This window comes from Phyllostomus hastatus, unplaced genomic scaffold, assembly GCF_019186645.2.
Source record: "Phyllostomus hastatus isolate PE091 unplaced genomic scaffold, TTU_PhHast_1.1 phas_scaffold_501, whole genome shotgun sequence".
Classification (NCBI taxonomy): Eukaryota; Metazoa; Chordata; class Mammalia; order Chiroptera; family Phyllostomidae; genus Phyllostomus; species Phyllostomus hastatus.
This window is the reverse complement of record NW_025334033.1, coordinates 3,812,571-3,829,937: the sequence shown is the minus strand read 5'-3', so window position 1 is coordinate 3,829,937 and position 17,367 is coordinate 3,812,571. Positions and strand designations below refer to the sequence as shown.

The 17,367-nt window shown below is 37.9% G+C and overlaps 1 protein-coding gene across 5 annotated transcripts; it reads left to right on the top strand.

Moving 5' to 3' along the window:
- The first annotated feature begins 3,798 nt into the window (after positions 1–3,798).
- ZNF770 (zinc finger protein 770) lies at positions 3,799–14,761 on the top strand. 5 transcript variants are annotated; one of them, XM_045823301.1, is made up of 5 exons: positions 3,820–3,956; positions 5,505–5,674; positions 7,814–9,229; positions 12,321–12,430; positions 14,383–14,761. In XM_045823301.1, the coding sequence occupies exons 3-4, from the start codon at positions 7,870–7,872 to the stop codon at positions 12,398–12,400; spliced, it is 1,440 nt and encodes a 479-aa protein (XP_045679257.1). In that variant the 5' UTR covers positions 3,820–3,956; positions 5,505–5,674; positions 7,814–7,869; the 3' UTR covers positions 12,401–12,430; positions 14,383–14,761. The 5 variants fall into 5 exon arrangements, with proteins under 5 accessions (XP_045679254.1, XP_045679257.1, XP_045679256.1 ...); XM_045823298.1 differs by lacking the exons at positions 12,321–12,430; positions 14,383–14,761 and having other exon boundaries at positions 3,799–3,928; positions 7,814–12,281; XM_045823300.1 differs by lacking the exons at positions 12,321–12,430; positions 14,383–14,761 and having other exon boundaries at positions 8,121–12,281.
- Positions 14,762–17,367: the final 2,606 nt, after the last annotated feature.

Here is a 17,367-nt window from a genome sequence, read left to right as displayed (position 1 = left end):
GCTGTATCAGTGATTTAACAACTAAGATGGATCTCTGGGTGCTCAAAGACATCAGCTGCCCTTCCCCTAAGCCTGGTGCAGATAAAGGTGGCCTGGGTGTGCAGCTTGGTTCTTTCTGCACATAAAGAAGCCCACCAGAGTGAGCCACATGCTATGGATCGATCACTGATAGCTCCAAACAGGTTGACCAGAGCCAGTCACAAGCAGCATCTGACAAAGGCTTACACCAGAGTCTTTGTAGATCTACCTAATACAAAAACAAATCCAAGGAAGAGGCCATAGAGGAAAGACAAAGAAACAGACCCCAACAGAAAGAACAAGAGAATTCTCCAGAAAAAGGACTAGATGAAATGGAGGCAAGCAATTTATCAGATAGTTTAGAGTAATGAGTATAAGGATACTGAACAACATGAAAAAAAGACATAGAAATCATAAAGAGGACCATTCAGAAATGAAGAGTGCAATATCTGAAATAAGTAATACACTGGAAGGAATAAACAGTAGGTTAGATGAAGCAGAACATCAAATCAGTGATTTGGAAGACAGGTAGAAAAAACACCCAGGCAGATCAGCAAAAAGAAAAAAGAATTTTAAAAAATGAGGCGAGCTTATGAAACATTGTAGACAACATAAAGCATAACAACATCGATATCATGGGACTAACAGAAGAAGAGAGCGAGCAAGGGATCTAGAACCTATCTGAAGAAATAATGATGGGAAAAGCCTAATCTGGTGAAGGAAAAAGACACACAAGTTCAGGAAGCTCAAAGAGTCCTAAACAAATTGGACCCAAAGAGACCTAACCAAGACACATTATAATTAAAATGGCGAGGCTTAAAAGCAAGGAGAATCCTAAAAGCCACAAGAGAAAAGCAGGTAGTTACATACAAGGGAGCACCATTTAGACTGTCATCTGGTTTTTTAACAGAAGCGTTTTAGGCCAGAAAGCAGTGGCATGAAACATTCAGAGTGATGAAATGCAAGAACCTACAACCAAGACTGCTTTGCCCAGCAAAGCTATCATTTCAAATCAGAGGGAAAATAAGGAGCTTCTCAGTAAAAACAACAACAACAACAACAACAACACTAAAAATTAAAGGAGTTTGTTAACATCAAACTATACTACAACAATTGTTAAAGGGCTTGCTTTAAGAAGCAAGAAAAAGAAAAAGAGGGGAAAAAACAGAAAAGATTCTAAAAATAAAATGGCACTAAATACATATCTATCAATACTCACCTTAAATGTAAATGGCTTAAATGCTCCAACCAAAAAACAGAAGGTAGCTCAAGGGTTAAGAAAACAAGACCCAAATATGTGCTGCCTCCAAGAGTCCCATCACAGAACAAAATATAAACACAGACTAAAAGTAAAGGAGTGGAAAAAGATTTCATGCAAATGGAAAGGACAAAAAGCAGGGGTAGCAGTACTTATATCTGGAAAACAGACTTTAAAACCAAGGCTATAGTAAGAGAAAAAGAAGGACACTACAAAATGATAAAGGGAATAAGGCAACAAGAGGATAGAACCCTAGTACACATTTACACACCCAATGGAGGAGCACCTAAATATGTGAAGCAAACTTGGTAGACATAAAGGGAAAGATCAAGAGAAATACACTCATAGTGAGGGATTTTAACATCCCATTGACTTCAGTGGGTCTTCCACACAGATAATCAACAAGGAGACTGTGGCTTTAAATGACACACTGCATCAAATGGATTTGAAATCTTCAGAGCTTTTCACCCCAAAGCAGAAGAATGTACATATTTTTCAAGTGCATGTGGAATATTTTCTAGGGTATACCACATTTTAGGACAGAAAGCAAGTCTCAATAAATTTAAGGTGGTTGATATCATACCAAGCACCTCCACTGACCATAATGCTATGAAACTAGAAGTCAATCACAAGAAGCACACTTAAAAACATACAAAGACATGGAAGCTAAATAACATGTTATTAAACACTGAATAGGACAACAAGATAAAGGAATTAATCGAAAGATACCTTACCCTGGCTGATGTGGTTCAGTGGATTGAGCACCAGCCTGCAAACCAAAGAGTCGCTGATTCGGTTCCCAGTGAGGGCACATACCTGAGTTGCAAGCCACATCCCCAGTATGGGGCACGCAAGAGGCAACCACACATTGATGTTTCTCTTCCTCTGTTTTTCCCTCCTTTCTCCTCTCTCTAAAAATTAATAAATAAAATATTTAAAGAAAAGATACCAGCCCTGGCTGGCGTAGCTCAGTGGATTGAGCACGGGCTGCGAACCAAAGTGTCACAGGTTCGATTCCCAGTCAGGGCACATGCCTAGGTTGCAGGCCATGACCCCCAGCAACCGCACATTGATGTTTCTCTCTCTCTCTCTCTCTCTCTCCCTTCCCTCTCTAAAATAAATAAATAAAATCTTTAAAAAAAGACTCATTTAAAAAAAAAGAAAAGATACCTTGATACAAATAAAAATGAGGACAGATCAATACAAAATCTGTGGGATACTGGGAAAGCAATCCTAAGAGGGAAATTCATAGCATTACACACCTATCTCATAAAACAAGAAGAAGCTTAAATAAACAATTTAACTTCACACTTAAAGAAACACACACGAAAACAACAAACAAAGCCCAAAGTTAGTAGAAGAAAGGCAATAATAAAAATCAGAGCAGAAATAAACAAAATAGAGTCTTTAAAGATACAAAATATCAACAAACCCAAGAGCTGGGTATTTGAAAAGATAAACAAGATTGACGACCTTTTTCCTCAAATTATTTTATTTTTTTATGTTGTTCAAGTACAGTTGTCTCCATTTTGCACCACTACTTTCTCCAGTCCCTCCCATCCCCACCTCCCATCCTCAATCCTACCCACTTTTGGCTTTGTCCATGGGTCCTTTATACTGTAACATACTACACATAAATCCTTAATTGTGACTACATTAAATGCTGATATAATTTGGGAAGCAATCATGAATTTAAAGTGCCGGTCTGGTATTAGACTTCCTATGTTCAAATCCAACCTCCATTATTTATCAGATGTGTGATGTTGAGTAAGTTCCTTAATGTCTGGACCTCATTTTCCTTATCTTAAAATGGGATCCTATCACTTCATAAAGTTATTGTATTTAATATAAACACAGTAATTAATAAATGGTAATAACTATTTGAGGCTTACTACACAATAGGCATTATGTCGAACACTTTACACTCATCTGTCAGACCAAGCTGAAGAAACTAAGACGTTAAGCACAGATATTTGAACATAGTAGACTACCAAATAGGTATATCGAATGAACAGGGCTTGAAGAAGCCCACAAGGTCCACAGCTGGCAGGCCAGTGGTAGAGCCGGGAGTGGAGCGCAATTATGTCTGACCACAAAGTCCATGTCTCTGACCTCTATGCCATATCTGACGATATACAGTGTGCTGAGTTCAGTGCTAGTATAGAAAGCCCTAGGTGCGTGGCATTTTGTTTATCACTGGCCTTTTGCGTTAGAGGGGACGAGGCAAATGGGCTTTGAAGGCTGGCTCGCTAGTTTCCAGTCTGGCCTTATGCCCAATGGTGAGGGCTACAGGATTTCTCTAGTCGAGACTTAGGGTTGAGACGGGAAATACACCGTTCTTCATTCCTCAGATCTCTTCCCCCGCGCAACAGAGGAGCGCGGTGAGTGGCGCCGTGTTTGGAGACAGCTGTCTCGGAGCATCCTCTTCACCACGAGACTCACGGGTAACACCGAAGCGAGGGAGGCCTTAGGGTGCAGGGGAGGGTGTTTCCAGCCGGACCGCGTCCCTGGGCGCTCCTGAGTGCTGCGCCTGCGCGCTCAGCCCGTCGCCGGCCTTGCCGACCTGCTCTTGCTGCTTTGAACTTGAGCATGTAGCCTTCGTTGACTGCTGGGCCCTGAGATGTGCGGCTGCCGGGTCAGTGCCAGCTGCAGGTGCGTGAGGAGCACGTCAGGAACCCAGGTGTGAGGTGGAGCGATCCCCGGGAAGGGTCGGACCTGTCTGGATCCCTCCAAGGTGCTCAGGGACCCAGAACGGGGACGCCACGACCTCAGCTCCTTTTCCTTTCCCACTTCCCCGCGCCTTGACTGCGTCTCACGGAGAGTGGGAATCGCTGAGAGGAAGGCCCAGAGAGACTGCTTTTCCTTTGTTGTGACGGGTCGTGTCACATAAGGCATATTTTTCCTGGCTGCGGCCAAAGCGATTTTCACCCTTGTTTGCCCTTCCTTTCCTGTTGTGGGATTTTGCAGCCTCGGGACTCTGTTACCCCCCTAGGTGCTTATTGGTTATGGACGATTAGGGCAAGGACTAGAGGTCAGGATCCTTTCTCCAGTGCATTCCCCCTGAGAGGAAGAGGTGAGGGTTCAAGGCCAAGAGAGTGGATGGGGGTGTGGGGATAGAGAAACTAGAATGAGGGAAACGCTGTAATAAATGTCGCCAGAGATTATTCCTCAACTGAAAATTGTCTTAAGTTTCTCTCAGGTCTTTCGTTTCTATTTCATTGCCTTTTGTGATATCCTTACATCGTTTTCATGTTGTTAGTTAAGGCTCAAAAACCAACAAGTTTTCAGCCTTGAAGCAACCTTGGAGGTTTTTGAGACCAGTTTTCACAGACTTTTAATGATTATATCTTGCTGTTGTCAGAATAGTTTTCAGATCGAACCATTGAGGTTTACTATTTTATTTTTATTTTCAGTTTAACATAGAAGAAATTACATGGTTTGGGTTTAAAAAAAAAGAATATATATTATTGACCAAAAGAATCAGTTGAGAGCCCAGAAAATCAGTTGAAGTGGGATTTGGACCACTATCAAATTAATACGCACCCTGTATACATGTGTAGAGGACTACACTTGGAGCATTGGGGATCCCTGAGCTGTCACTTATAAATAGGAGATGAGATCACTGCTTGCCACCAATAGCACTAACAATAAAGAGCTCCCAGTAAGTGTTTTCCCACGTGGTTTGGAGACTGGTGACAATAGTATCCATTCTTAGTCCTAGCGGTGGATTATCAACCATAGCCTCTTTGGCACAGGAGCTGTAGATACTCAATTCCTATTATAATCAGAGATGGTTGTTTGTGTTTGGTTCTAGTGTGGGATTTTTTTTTATGTGTTTCATAGACACTATTAAAGGGAAGGAGAAACATACAAAAGGAATTGAGTAGTTCAGTCCCAGGCCAAAATCCTTTGTGTGATCTTTCAGACCCAACCATAGATAATCGCAAGACTTTGCCTGGCTGTCTTGGGTAGGGAGCTGGGGAGCTCCCCTACTCCCAAAATACACCAGACTTTGTGCCCGGTCAGTGCATTGCAGTTTTCTGGAGGGAGTTGCAGTTAAGGGCTGATCCTTTCCTCCCATTAGCCATGCGCATGTACTGTACTACATTCCTGGCTTAGGTACCTCAATTATGAGGACCTTGGCTGAGGCATTTCCCAGATGCCTACACCAAGACGTGATTGGGAAGGGAATGCTGTGACTGATGCACTTTTCTCCATTTTGACCTAGGACCTTTCCACTCCTAGCCCTTCTTTCCTCCCTGGCCTGGACAACCTGTCCATAAAGAGGCAGAAGCCTTTTGTTTGCACCTCCTCGGCAGTAAGATGATTTGTGCACACTACGCCCACCTGACCCTCACCTAGTGTCATTCCGGTTAGCCTTTTTCCTGCATTGTCACAGTAAGTGAACAAAAGCTTGATTATTTTTTCAGTTTGGCTCAGTCTTAATTGACCACATCGACACCTGATTGCTTGACAGGAATTAAATAAAGTACCGAGTTCTTGGCAGTTCACTGGATTCATGACTTAATTTTAATCCTCATAACACAATTGTTAATGTGTTTAGGGATATGGAGGTTGTTCACCTGTGATTTCTCTAACTTGGTGTCATGAAAATGGATATTAACAACACCAACAGCTGATTGTTCCTGACATGGATATCTGGGTATTTTATAAATTAATATGATGGTTTGCACTCAGATTATTTTGCATAAATTTCTATGGTATATTTCATTTGCCCTCTAATTAGATTTTTGATAAATGGTTTGGGATTATATGGGCCAATTGGACAAAACCAGACACTTATTTTTCTTAGTAATCCTGTCTCATCCTTAGCCACTTTGAATGAAGTGATTGATTTGTTGTGGGTTCCTCTGTCTCATGTTGTGTGAAGAAGTATGTCAGGAATAGCCTTCACAAATGTTTTTACCTCTTCCTATGGCAGTTTCATAAAACAGTATTTGTCCTTGCTATATGTCATGCAATCTGATATTTTATTCTCTGTTTTATTAAACAAAAATGCTGATCATGATCCACTAAATTGATTTCATAATCCATTAATGGATAGTGGCATGCAGTTTGAAAAAAATTGATCAAGCAACTAGTAGAAGATATTTGCTCAACAAATAAATTGTGATTTTATTTTTGTCTCTGATTTAGATTGCTGAAGAGAATCACACAGTGGGTGTGTTTGTGATTTTGTGTTTAAGGTGTCTTTTAGGAGAGGACAGTAAATAGCAAGTAGCATATATATGTTGGAGGTGGGCTAAATCAATGGACAGAAGAACTCTGAGTTTCTGGTAAACTCACCAACTCTGATCTCAACTAGGAGATACAAAATTAGAATGAGAGAGTTAGAACAGTGGTTGTTGTTTTGTTTTCTTTTAAATCTCTGACTTCCTTATTCAAGGAGAATGCAGTAATAGAAGAAAGATAAGAAGAAAATTGGCTCATAAAAGAAGGGAAGATGGGTTGTAAGATGGTTGTGAAAGTACCTTTTTTATGTGTCCTACATAGGTATATTAGAGGGAAAAGTTTTATCTTTATATTAACTCTGCAAACAAAATGATCCTTTTATTATATTGCCTAAAAAGTGAACCACACACAACTTCCAAGTTAACCATAGACAGATATATGTAGCCTGTTTGTGGATATCATTGCTTGTCTTTTAGGAACTGAACAACAAAATAGAATGGAAAAATAAAAAGAACTATAGATTTAGTTAGTGTGTTTAACTCTTAGTCAGAAACCCTAGAAATAATATTAGGTAGAGAAGGATAAAGTTTTAAAATTGAATTAGTATTGAGCTAAATAATACCATAACATGTATATCGTTTCAGTTTTCCAATAGACTCAGAGGCATCAGGAGGCATTTTTCTCTATTTTACAGATGAGGAATATGTTTTTGCTTCTTCCCGCCACCAAGATTACATGGTGGGAAATCTAGGGCTAGAACGCAGATTTTCTGGGACATTTTCTCCCAGTTGTCCATGTTGTCTTTTGGTCCAAAGAAGTAATTGAGAATAAGTATTGCTATTGATGTGGCTAAGGAATCTAACTTTGATAAATAAAATATTCCATTCTCAAATCATGTTTAGAGTATGCTACAATTGAATGCAAATACATCATATTTTTAGTATTATATTTTAATTCTTACACTGTGTACCTTATAAGCCCAAAGTTTTAAAAAAATGAAAAGCAACTATATATTGATAAATCTACTTAATAGTGAACTAGGAAAATTGGAATTAAAAGATCTATTTAATGTTAAAAAATTCAGTTGAGTCTCATTTTAATATAGCATCTTAATTAGAAATAGAGCTTCAAATTATATAGGTATTTGAATATTTCCTATAAAGACATTATATATATGAAATTATTTTTATGATTCTAAATTATTCATCTAAAACAGATATTAACTTTTAAGCACAAGAAAAGTCCAGATCTCTTTCTTATCCTTAACATTTTAGCCAAAGGACCATTTATTTATTTTCATATGAATAAACAATTTTAAAATTAATTTTTATTTTTAATTTTTAGACATCTGTGGAGATTGAGAATACTATGGAGTTTATCAGAATATACAACTGAAGAATATGATGGCTGAAAACAATTTAAAAATGCTAAAGATTGAACAGTGTATAGTAGCCAACAGACTACCAAGAAACAGGCCATATATTTGCAACATTTGCTTCAAACACTTTGAAACACCATCAAAGTTAGCCAGGCATTACCTCATTCATACTGGTCAGAAGCCATTTGAATGTGATGTGTGTCATAAAACCTTTAGGCAACTAGTTCATCTGGAGAGACATCAACTAACTCATAATCTGCCTTTTAAATGCAGTATTTGTCAGCGCCACTTTAAAAACCTGAAGACATTTGTGAAGCACCAACATCTTCACAATGAAACCTACCAGAATGATGTTAAACAGGTCAGAAGATTGCTGGAGGCCAAGCAAGAAAAACCAGTGTATGGAATGTATCATACTTTTACCACAGAAGAGAGAAGGGCATTACAACCATGTACTATGTCTGATCCTACCTACAGCCCTACAAAGAAAAGAAAGAATATTCATGCATGTACAATCTGCAGCAAGATGTTTCCATCACAATCAAAACTTGATAGGCATGCACTTATTCACACTGGTCAGAGGCCTTTTAAATGTGTCCTGTGCAGTAAATCTTTCCGACAGTCAACTCACTTAAAAATCCACCAACTTACACATTCAGAAGAAAGACCTTTTCAATGTTGTTTCTGTCAAAAAGGATTTAAGATTCAAAGCAAACTTCTAAAGCATAAACAAATCCATACCAGGAATAAGACTTTTCAGACTCTTTCATTAAAGGTGAAGAGTCCAGAATCATGCCCCCTCCCTAATAAATTAAACTCAAAGCAGGATGGTTTTGAAAATGGTGATATAGGTGAATCCGAGGAGAATAATCAACTTGATGTCCACTCTATTTATATCGTTCCTTTTCAATGTCCAGAGTGTGAAGAGTGTTTTGAATCAGAGCAGATTCTCAATGGACACAAGTGTTTTCCTGCCAGAAGTGGCAAAATTCCAAGCAGTTTCAAAAGAAGCTTCAACTATAAAATGATTGTTAAAAAAATCTTGGCCAAGCTGAAACGTGTTGGGAGTAAGAAATTAGATAATTTTCCATCTGAGAAAAAAGTATTTAAAAACGGTGTCTTAAAAAACTGTGATTTTATTTCTGGTGAGCAGAACCCCGAACAAACCCAGAGAACATTTATGGGCTCTCTTGGCAAACATGGAACATACAAGAAAGTTGGCAATAAAAAGAAGAAAACATTGACTTTGCTGTCTTCTTGGCAAAAACACTTCCAGAGTCAAAATATGGGAAAAAACTTGAAGGGTATCCTTACAACAGAAAACATGTTAACAGTGGATAATTCAGTGAATAATAAAGAAATATCTCTCAATGGTTCATCAGGTGAGGAATTCTTTGATAACTGTGAAGTGCTTCAGTGTGGTTTTTCAGTTCCAAATGAAAACATGCCCGCTGGACATAAGATGTGTCCTTGTGACAAATGTGAGAAAGTATTTCCTTCTATATCCAAACTGCAAAGACACTATTTAATTCATACTGGACAGAGGCCTTTTGGCTGTAATGTTTGTGGGAAATCTTTTAGACAGTCAGCTCACTTAAAAAGACATAAATTAACTCATACTGAAAAGATTCCTTATAGAAGATCTCTTTGCCAAGTGGAGTTTGACAAGTTGAGCAAACTTTTCATTCATCCGGGTGATAATGTCAACTATAATGCTTCCCAACAATGCCAGACTCTGGGTTTTCAAAAATGTGAGGCCCCAGAGTCGGATCAAACATCAGAAATAAAAGCTCAGGCAGAATCAGAGGATTTCATTCTTGGTACCCACTATAGGAACAGGCAGCCCCATCTCTCTAGTGCACTTCTGGACTCAGAGCAGAGCCATCATAGCCACTGTTGTAGTTACCCAGGACATACTGAGAAGAATGATGGCCTTCTTTACCAGTGCAGTGTTTGTTCTAAAAGCTTTAGATCTCCATCTAAACTGGAAAGACACTATCTAATTCATGCAGGGCAGAAGCCATTTGAATGCTCAGTTTGTGGCAAAACATTCAGACAGGCTCCTCACTGGAAGAGACATCAACTTACTCACTTTAAGGAATAACCACAAGAAAAAGTAGTTGTCCTAAATTCGGTTATGTAACTGACAGACCCGCTAACAGGTTTTCGGTCTCTGCTGATCTTGTTTTTAAAGCCTGTATCATTTAAAATGTATTTCTATCAAAAGGCCTGCATTAGATTGAATGATTTTATAGGCTGTTGCTTGTCTTGCAACATAGGTAAGATACATAGAAAATTAATACAATGTTTTAGGAACAGCCACATTTTTAGAGGGAAGAACATGATTTGATGCCAGAAAGTAAGCATGAATTGTATTGTAATATATACTTTGGCTGTATTGGAAGTGTTAAAAATCCATGATGTGGTACAAACAATTCAGCATTGTTCATTTTTTAAAGGAATTATTCCTTGAGACATGCCATCTCCTATTAGATACAGTCAAAACTGAGGCAAAAATTGGTTTTTGGCTGCAGCAAGTAGCTCTACAAAATTTCATTTATTTTACAATTCACATAAAAGCACAATTTTGTTCACTGATAGCTCAAATTCCATTGCATAACTTTTTTCTTGTAAGTTTAAAAAATATAAAGGTAATAAAAGTGAAAATGGATGAGAATATCAGCATTATTTCCACTGGTCTTTTCCAAGCTATTTATTCTTAGGATTCTGTGGTAGCTGCACCTTCTTGTTCACAGGTGATTAGAATCAGTTTTTTGCCCAGCCTGCTGTTGTCTTTCCCAAAATACTTTAAAAGTAGGAGAGAGGCTGATGCACCTCCACACATTTACATGTTTACTTATCAGGAATATTGTCCAAGTGCCATAATCTTTTGATGATGTGTATGCATGTTACATTTTCAGAGGAATAAATGTAATTTGTCTATTTGCATACCAATGATTGACAGCAGTTGATTTTTAAATTCACTTTAGTAGAACTTTCTTTTAATGTCTATTAATTGAGTGGTCCTATGACTTAATATATTCTGTTAAGTTTGATCAAAATGCAATGACTAGGTCTAGTTATAGTTTTTATTCCTCTGTTTTTTGCAAGATTCTGATTCTAAAGAATGTTTTTTGATCCTTAGTAAGTTGTTATTTTAATTAGTAAGGTAATTATTCCTGTATAGGAATAAGATGCTAATAGAATTGAGGGTGTCATTTTTCTAAACAGTATTGTCATGATTTCTGAAATATTTCATCTTAAACTATAAAATATTTATCACAAAATGCCCTTCATATTTGCCATTTTTTATAAAAATCTTTAACATTTCCTAGCAATAAAAAAAAATACATGATCTTTCTAAGGTGAAAAGAATAGGTGGGAATTTATCCTGGCACACTTAAATACAGTGATAAGCCCTCTACTAAGAACAGATAAATGAACAATTTTAAGTTTTGCATCAAGCTATACGAACTATCTGTGTGTGGTGGTGGGGAGAGGGGGAAAAATTTTGAGAAACTTAGATTTAATTTACAGAGATAAAACAGTACAGCTAAAACACCCAATGATGTATAAATATGCAGGAGAATCATATTTCAAGGAAGTTCTTTTAGGTTTCCTTGAGATTCATAACTCCAGTGCAAGCAAAGTAGTTTATAGAATTTGCTTTAGGCAAAACTTTTCAAAAACACATCTGTTACAGTAAGGCAAGCAATAAAAAGTTCATATTATCTAAGAATAAAGGCTCAAGGGATTTTTTTCCCTTTTTATGTCTGAAATTATGTATTTTGGGATTTTCCTAAGCTGCTAATATAATTTTATTTGAAGTAAATATCTTATATATTTCTTTCCCACCTAAACAGGGAGAGTTCTTAACCATGTTGTGCTTGTAAGATAATTAGTTGTTTTTTTTTTTTTGCCCATGCCTTTTTAAGCTGTTTCATATTGAAAGTGGGACACTGTACAAATTTTGTCAAAGATGTACTGTAGTGCTATTTGAAGTACCTGTAACAAAATACTTACCTTTACTATCACTGCAAGCTTCTTGTGGAAACTATAGGAGTGAAAGTAAACTGTATACATCCATGATAAGATTAAATTTTAGATATTAAATGATGATTTGCAGCATGCCACAACTATTATGTTGAGTCAGTTGCATTAGTTTTCTGAAAAGAAAAAATAAACATTATAAATATCTTCAAAGAGAATTAGTAGAATTTTTTCTTTGGGTGATTCCAGGTTGTAGCATGATTATTTAATGAAGTAATTTGATTTGCTGAGTTAGTGGAATTAATGTTTCTTGTTTTGTGCTGTATTAGGTTCTACAATTTTCAGACAAAAATGTGTATGTATTGAAGAAAAGTAGATGGTGGTTAAGATTCTTGAAAAATTCAGATTTCACAATATTTTTAAAATAAACTTTCAGATTACACAGTTTGGACTTTTTCTTTTCTTTTCTTTTTTTTTTTTAAGGGAAAGTCACATCGTACTGGATCAAGGTACCGATTATGAAACACTTTCCGGAGCCCACTCCAACCCACCTTCTACACTGAACTTCCTAAGATGGATGTTTAGTCTTTTTTGTTTGTATTACTTTTTTTTAAGATTTTATTTATTTATTTTTAGAAAGGGGGGAAGGGAGGGAGAAAGCGAGGGGAAGGGAGGGAGAAAGCAAGGTGAAGGGAGGAAAATATCCATGTGTGAAAAAAACATGGATCACATCCCAACTGGGCGTACACCCCAACTGGGGACTGGTCCACAGCCCAGTCAGGTACCCTGGTCAGGACTTGAACCAGTGACCTTTGGCTTTGTGGGAGGACACCCAACTCACTGAGCCATGCTGGTCAGGGCTCATGTTACATTTCTTTGATAGCTTCTCCTCACCCACAAAGGATGTGTTAACTCCATTGCTTGCCGCATGATCTACCTGTCTGCCATTTATCCTCCTCTTTGGCCTTCCTCTCCAGAGCTGTATTAAAGAAGTGTAGAAGTAGTTCCTCCAGTGCACAGTAGTCTTGTCATTCTTCTACTTCCTATTAATTTAAATTTGATTTAGACTCACACTTTTCAAAGAAATTTAGTTGAGCCAGATTTTATTGTTTTCCTCCATGATTATGAGAATACTAAAGTGTTCAAAGCTGACTTGTAGGAAACAGATTTCTTTTCCTGTGTTATGTAAGATAACCAATTAGAATTACAGACTTTTTAGGAACACTTTCAAGTCTGGATATCTTACAAGAATTCTTTGTTAGAAATAACATTTGCAAGGGTCTGTTTTATGATGCAGAATACTTGCTTTTTAGAAGCTTCAGGGAAAGGGAACATTTAATTCCTATCCCGCTGAGATTTCTCTGATTGGCACTTTGAAGGGCTTAGAATTTCAGAGCTAACTGCAGGGATTCTATTAGTACTAGGAGAAAAAAGAAAAAAGTAGTACAGTGGTACAATTAAATGGAATATGGAACACCTAGTATTTTGTATCTACATTAGCAAATTTCCATGCACTCGGACATTTGAGCTCAAATGCCTTCCCCTGGAAGCCTATCTGATACACTCAGCACTCCATCCTGTGCACTCCCACTGCCTTTTGTTCATAACGCTATTGTCACTGCTGATCAGTGGTTTTCAAACTTTAGAGTGCTCTGGAATCATCTATAGGGTTAGTTAAAGACAGATCGCTTGCTGCATGCTCAGAGTTTTCGATTCCTTGTCAGACGGAGCTTGAGAATTTGTACAGGTTAGCTGTTGCTGCTGCATTGAGACTGCACTTTGAAAACCTCTGAGCTAAACTGTGCTCCTGGAATGCAAGGGGATGCATCTTTTAAGTTTTATATACACAGTTTAAAACCCTTTCTGTGCATCTTGTTTGTACATCTTGATATCCTCAAATATATACTGAATGTATGGATGAAGAAACGCATGGAGCTATTCTTACAAACTCTTAACATTCTCCATAAATCTATAACTTCATTTAGAGGTTTTCCTTCACTCTTGGAATGAGTTTGGTTTCTAACGTGTTGAGATCAAATCCAACCCAATACGTACTCTCATAACTTTCCCCTTCCTCACCCCATAATGTCTTTTTACCTTTACAGTTTCCTTTTCTCGCCATATATCCTGGAATAATAATTTTCCTTCACTTTCTGAAGCTAGGTTTTCCTTATTCTCTTTTGGTACAAGGAATATTTTCAATAGTCCCTTCGTTGCTTTTTTGTTTTGTCTTTTGTTTTTAGGGAGGTTTTTTGTATGCTTAGGTTTTCCCTCTCCATTGGTTCCTTCCCCTCTGCTTAGGAAAGAAACAATGTGTTCTATTCAGTTGTGATGATTTTGGCTGTAACTGACAGAAGGATTGACTCAAACTGCTCTAGCAGCAAACACCTTTATTGGCTTACAGAACTTGAATTCCAGCGCCTAGATAAGCTCTGGGTTGTGAAATAATACAGTTGAGTTGACTCTGGGTCCTTTCATCTGCTCTGCCTTTCATAATGACAAGGGTATTTCCCTTATGGTTTTTGTATGCTTTGTTCCCAAACAGGACCCTATACTTCCTCCATGAAGGTGGGAAGGTGGGACAGCTTGCAAAAGAGCTCCAGAAACACTCTCGAGAATAAAGAACAACTTGCCCAGAAGCCTAGAGTAAACATTACCTCTCAGCTGCCAGAACTGCTTCATGGGCACATTCCTGAACCAACAAGGATGAGGGAGATAGAATTACCTGGAGCTGGAGCTGGGGCTCAGCTCCCTTTCTTTGGGTACATGATTACCTGAAGATGATATGGACACCAGTCAAATCTGAGGTTGTTTGGAAAGAAGGGAAGATTTGATAGTCAATGATTTCCACTGCATCTAGCTTAAAAAGAGATAACAGGACAAACAACCTGTTATTCTGGTATTTGTTTTATTTTGTTCTCTGCCTTTTATAGACAAAGTTGTTGAAAATTCATTTTGCACCTACTTGCTCATTGCCTCTTCCCTCACTAACTTCTTAGCCCTTTCTCACCTAGAGATTTCGCCACCTCTTGGGAGCTGCACTGTGGATGATTATTGTAGTAGGCATTGTTAGTTGCAACCATGACATCTGTCCTTTGCTGTGGATCAGCCGAGTAGTCTGGTTAGGACGAACCTTAATTGCAGCTTCAGCAGTAGGTCAGCTTCAGCAGCAGTAGATTATCATCTAAGACGATCAAAATGTCCATATTCTCCTTTTCATCATGACCATTCAGAAATGGGTAACCGAAGTCTAAGCCAGTCAACACCCAGCGTTACCTCGGCTATAGTAGTTAGCTCAGGAGTGAGCACTGACCTAAGTTGAAAGGTCGTATGTAGCTTCACAGTGAAACCTCATGATTGAGGAAAGAGAAGTGAGTGCAGAAAAGCTTTCTCTAGTTTGACAGATGCTAGTCTGGTGAGGTGGTCAAACACACAGCAGGGTGAGGTAGGAGGGACAGGGACAGCAGAGCCAAAAGAATCATTGAGAAAAGGAGCTGGAAGCCAATCAAAATGCCTGAAGTCTAACCTTTCTCGACCAGGGGTGTCCAACGTTTTGCATCCCTGGATCACAATGGAAGAAGGGTTGTCTTGGGCCACACACTAAATACATTGCAACATATAAACCACAAAAAAATCTCATAATGTTTTAGTAAATTACGATTTTGTGTTGGGTCGCATTCACAGCCATCCTGGTCTGCATGCAGCCTGTGGGCCCCAGGTTACACCCCCCGCCAGTTCCTTTATTTTAAAGCCAAATTTGAATTACATTTTTTTCTTACAACAAGAAATCCCAACTAGTAATGGTTATCAATGGTCTCCTAATTGCCAAACCTATGGAGTTTTTGAAGTCATTGTCCTTTTAGCTTTCTTTGAAGCATTTCACACTACTGATAATTGTGGGTTTTGAAACTCTTGTTTTTTGATTACATGCTTCCTTTGCTTTCTCCCTTCCTTATTTACAAAACAGATTATAGAAGTCTTGTAAAAATAAAAGAAAAATAAAATACACATTGTATAGTATCCAAACCCATCAGTCAAAAACTTGGCTAGGAGAAATGATAGGAAAATAAAGGAGAGGAGGGTGGGGAACTATTGAGAAAGAAACAGATATTATGATACTGCATTTTGTCACAGGTATGATAAATTAGAACCTCTTAAATAGATCACCAGGAAGCTACATACGACCTGAAGCTTATTTGCTTAATATTCTCTTGGCCACAAAATTATAAGATAAATTATGAATAAATATTTAAATTGGCAAAAAAGAAAAAAGAAAGAAAGAAAGAAAACCCTGCTCATCACCACCTGGATCACTTCCTGCTACCTCAGGTCGTTCCTTTGTAGAGAATAGAATCACCTCTTTTTAAAACCTGCTCTACCCTCTGTCTCCTCTGCTGTGCTTTACGGTCCCACTATTCTTCCAATTACTTAGAACGAAATTCTCTTTATTTTATCTTTCCAGTGTTTTCCATGTTTATTCTTTCCTCTTCCTTTTTATTGCCAGAACCCAAATTTAGGCCTTCTGTGCTTTTGTCTTAGATTTGCAATAGCCTCCCAACTGGTATTCCCATCCCGGGTCACCTACTCTAACCCATCTAATATACTACTGAAAAGGCATCTTCCAAGAGTAGATCTCCGATTGATGGTTTCCCATTGCCTCCCATAGTAAACACAGTCTCCTTTCCCTAGCTTTCCAGGCCCTTGACGTGTTAAGCCTTACCAATGGTTCCTAACCTAACATGCCCAGAGCATGGCCTGCTTTCTTTATCTGTTCTGTGACTATTCTACAGATATTATCCCTGCTGTTTTTCCGTATCAAAATGTTGTCTACTTCCAAACTCATCACAAAAGCTATTCATAAAATCTTATTTTACCTCTCCCTTGTATTATAGATATATTTGTAAATAAAATGTCAATAGATTTTATTATATATTCAAAATCTGTTGCATGTAAAATAGTGATCATGCAAATTTTCATTTCTAGCTCTATCAGACTTTACATAATAGCATGTAGCAAGAAAAAGGACTCCACAATTAATTTCCATATCTACACATTTTTTCCTTTCACAGCTTCTTACTTTCAAACAGATTATAAATGTTACAAAACTCAAAAGTTAAAAATGCTGTAAATGTAAAATAAGTCTTTCCTCACTCCTGTCTTCCCCTTCTCCAGTCCCTCCACCCTAGAGGCAGTGTTACCAGTTTCTTGCCTGTATTTATCCAGGGAAACTTTACCAGAGATACATGTTTAATTTATGTGTGGACTTGAGAAGAGTACAGGTGTGTATTCAAACTCAATAATAAAAATCAAACAAACAAGCAATCCAGTGTAAAAATGGGCAAAAAATCTAAAGAAGGGTTTTCCCAAAGAGCAATATGGGTGGCAAATAAGCACATAAGTAGATTCTCAACATCATTAGTTACTAGGAAAATACAAATTAAAGCCACAATGAGATATAGTACATTACTAGTAAGATGGCCATCATGTAAAAGACTGACATATTAAGTATTGGTGAGGAAGAGGAGTAACT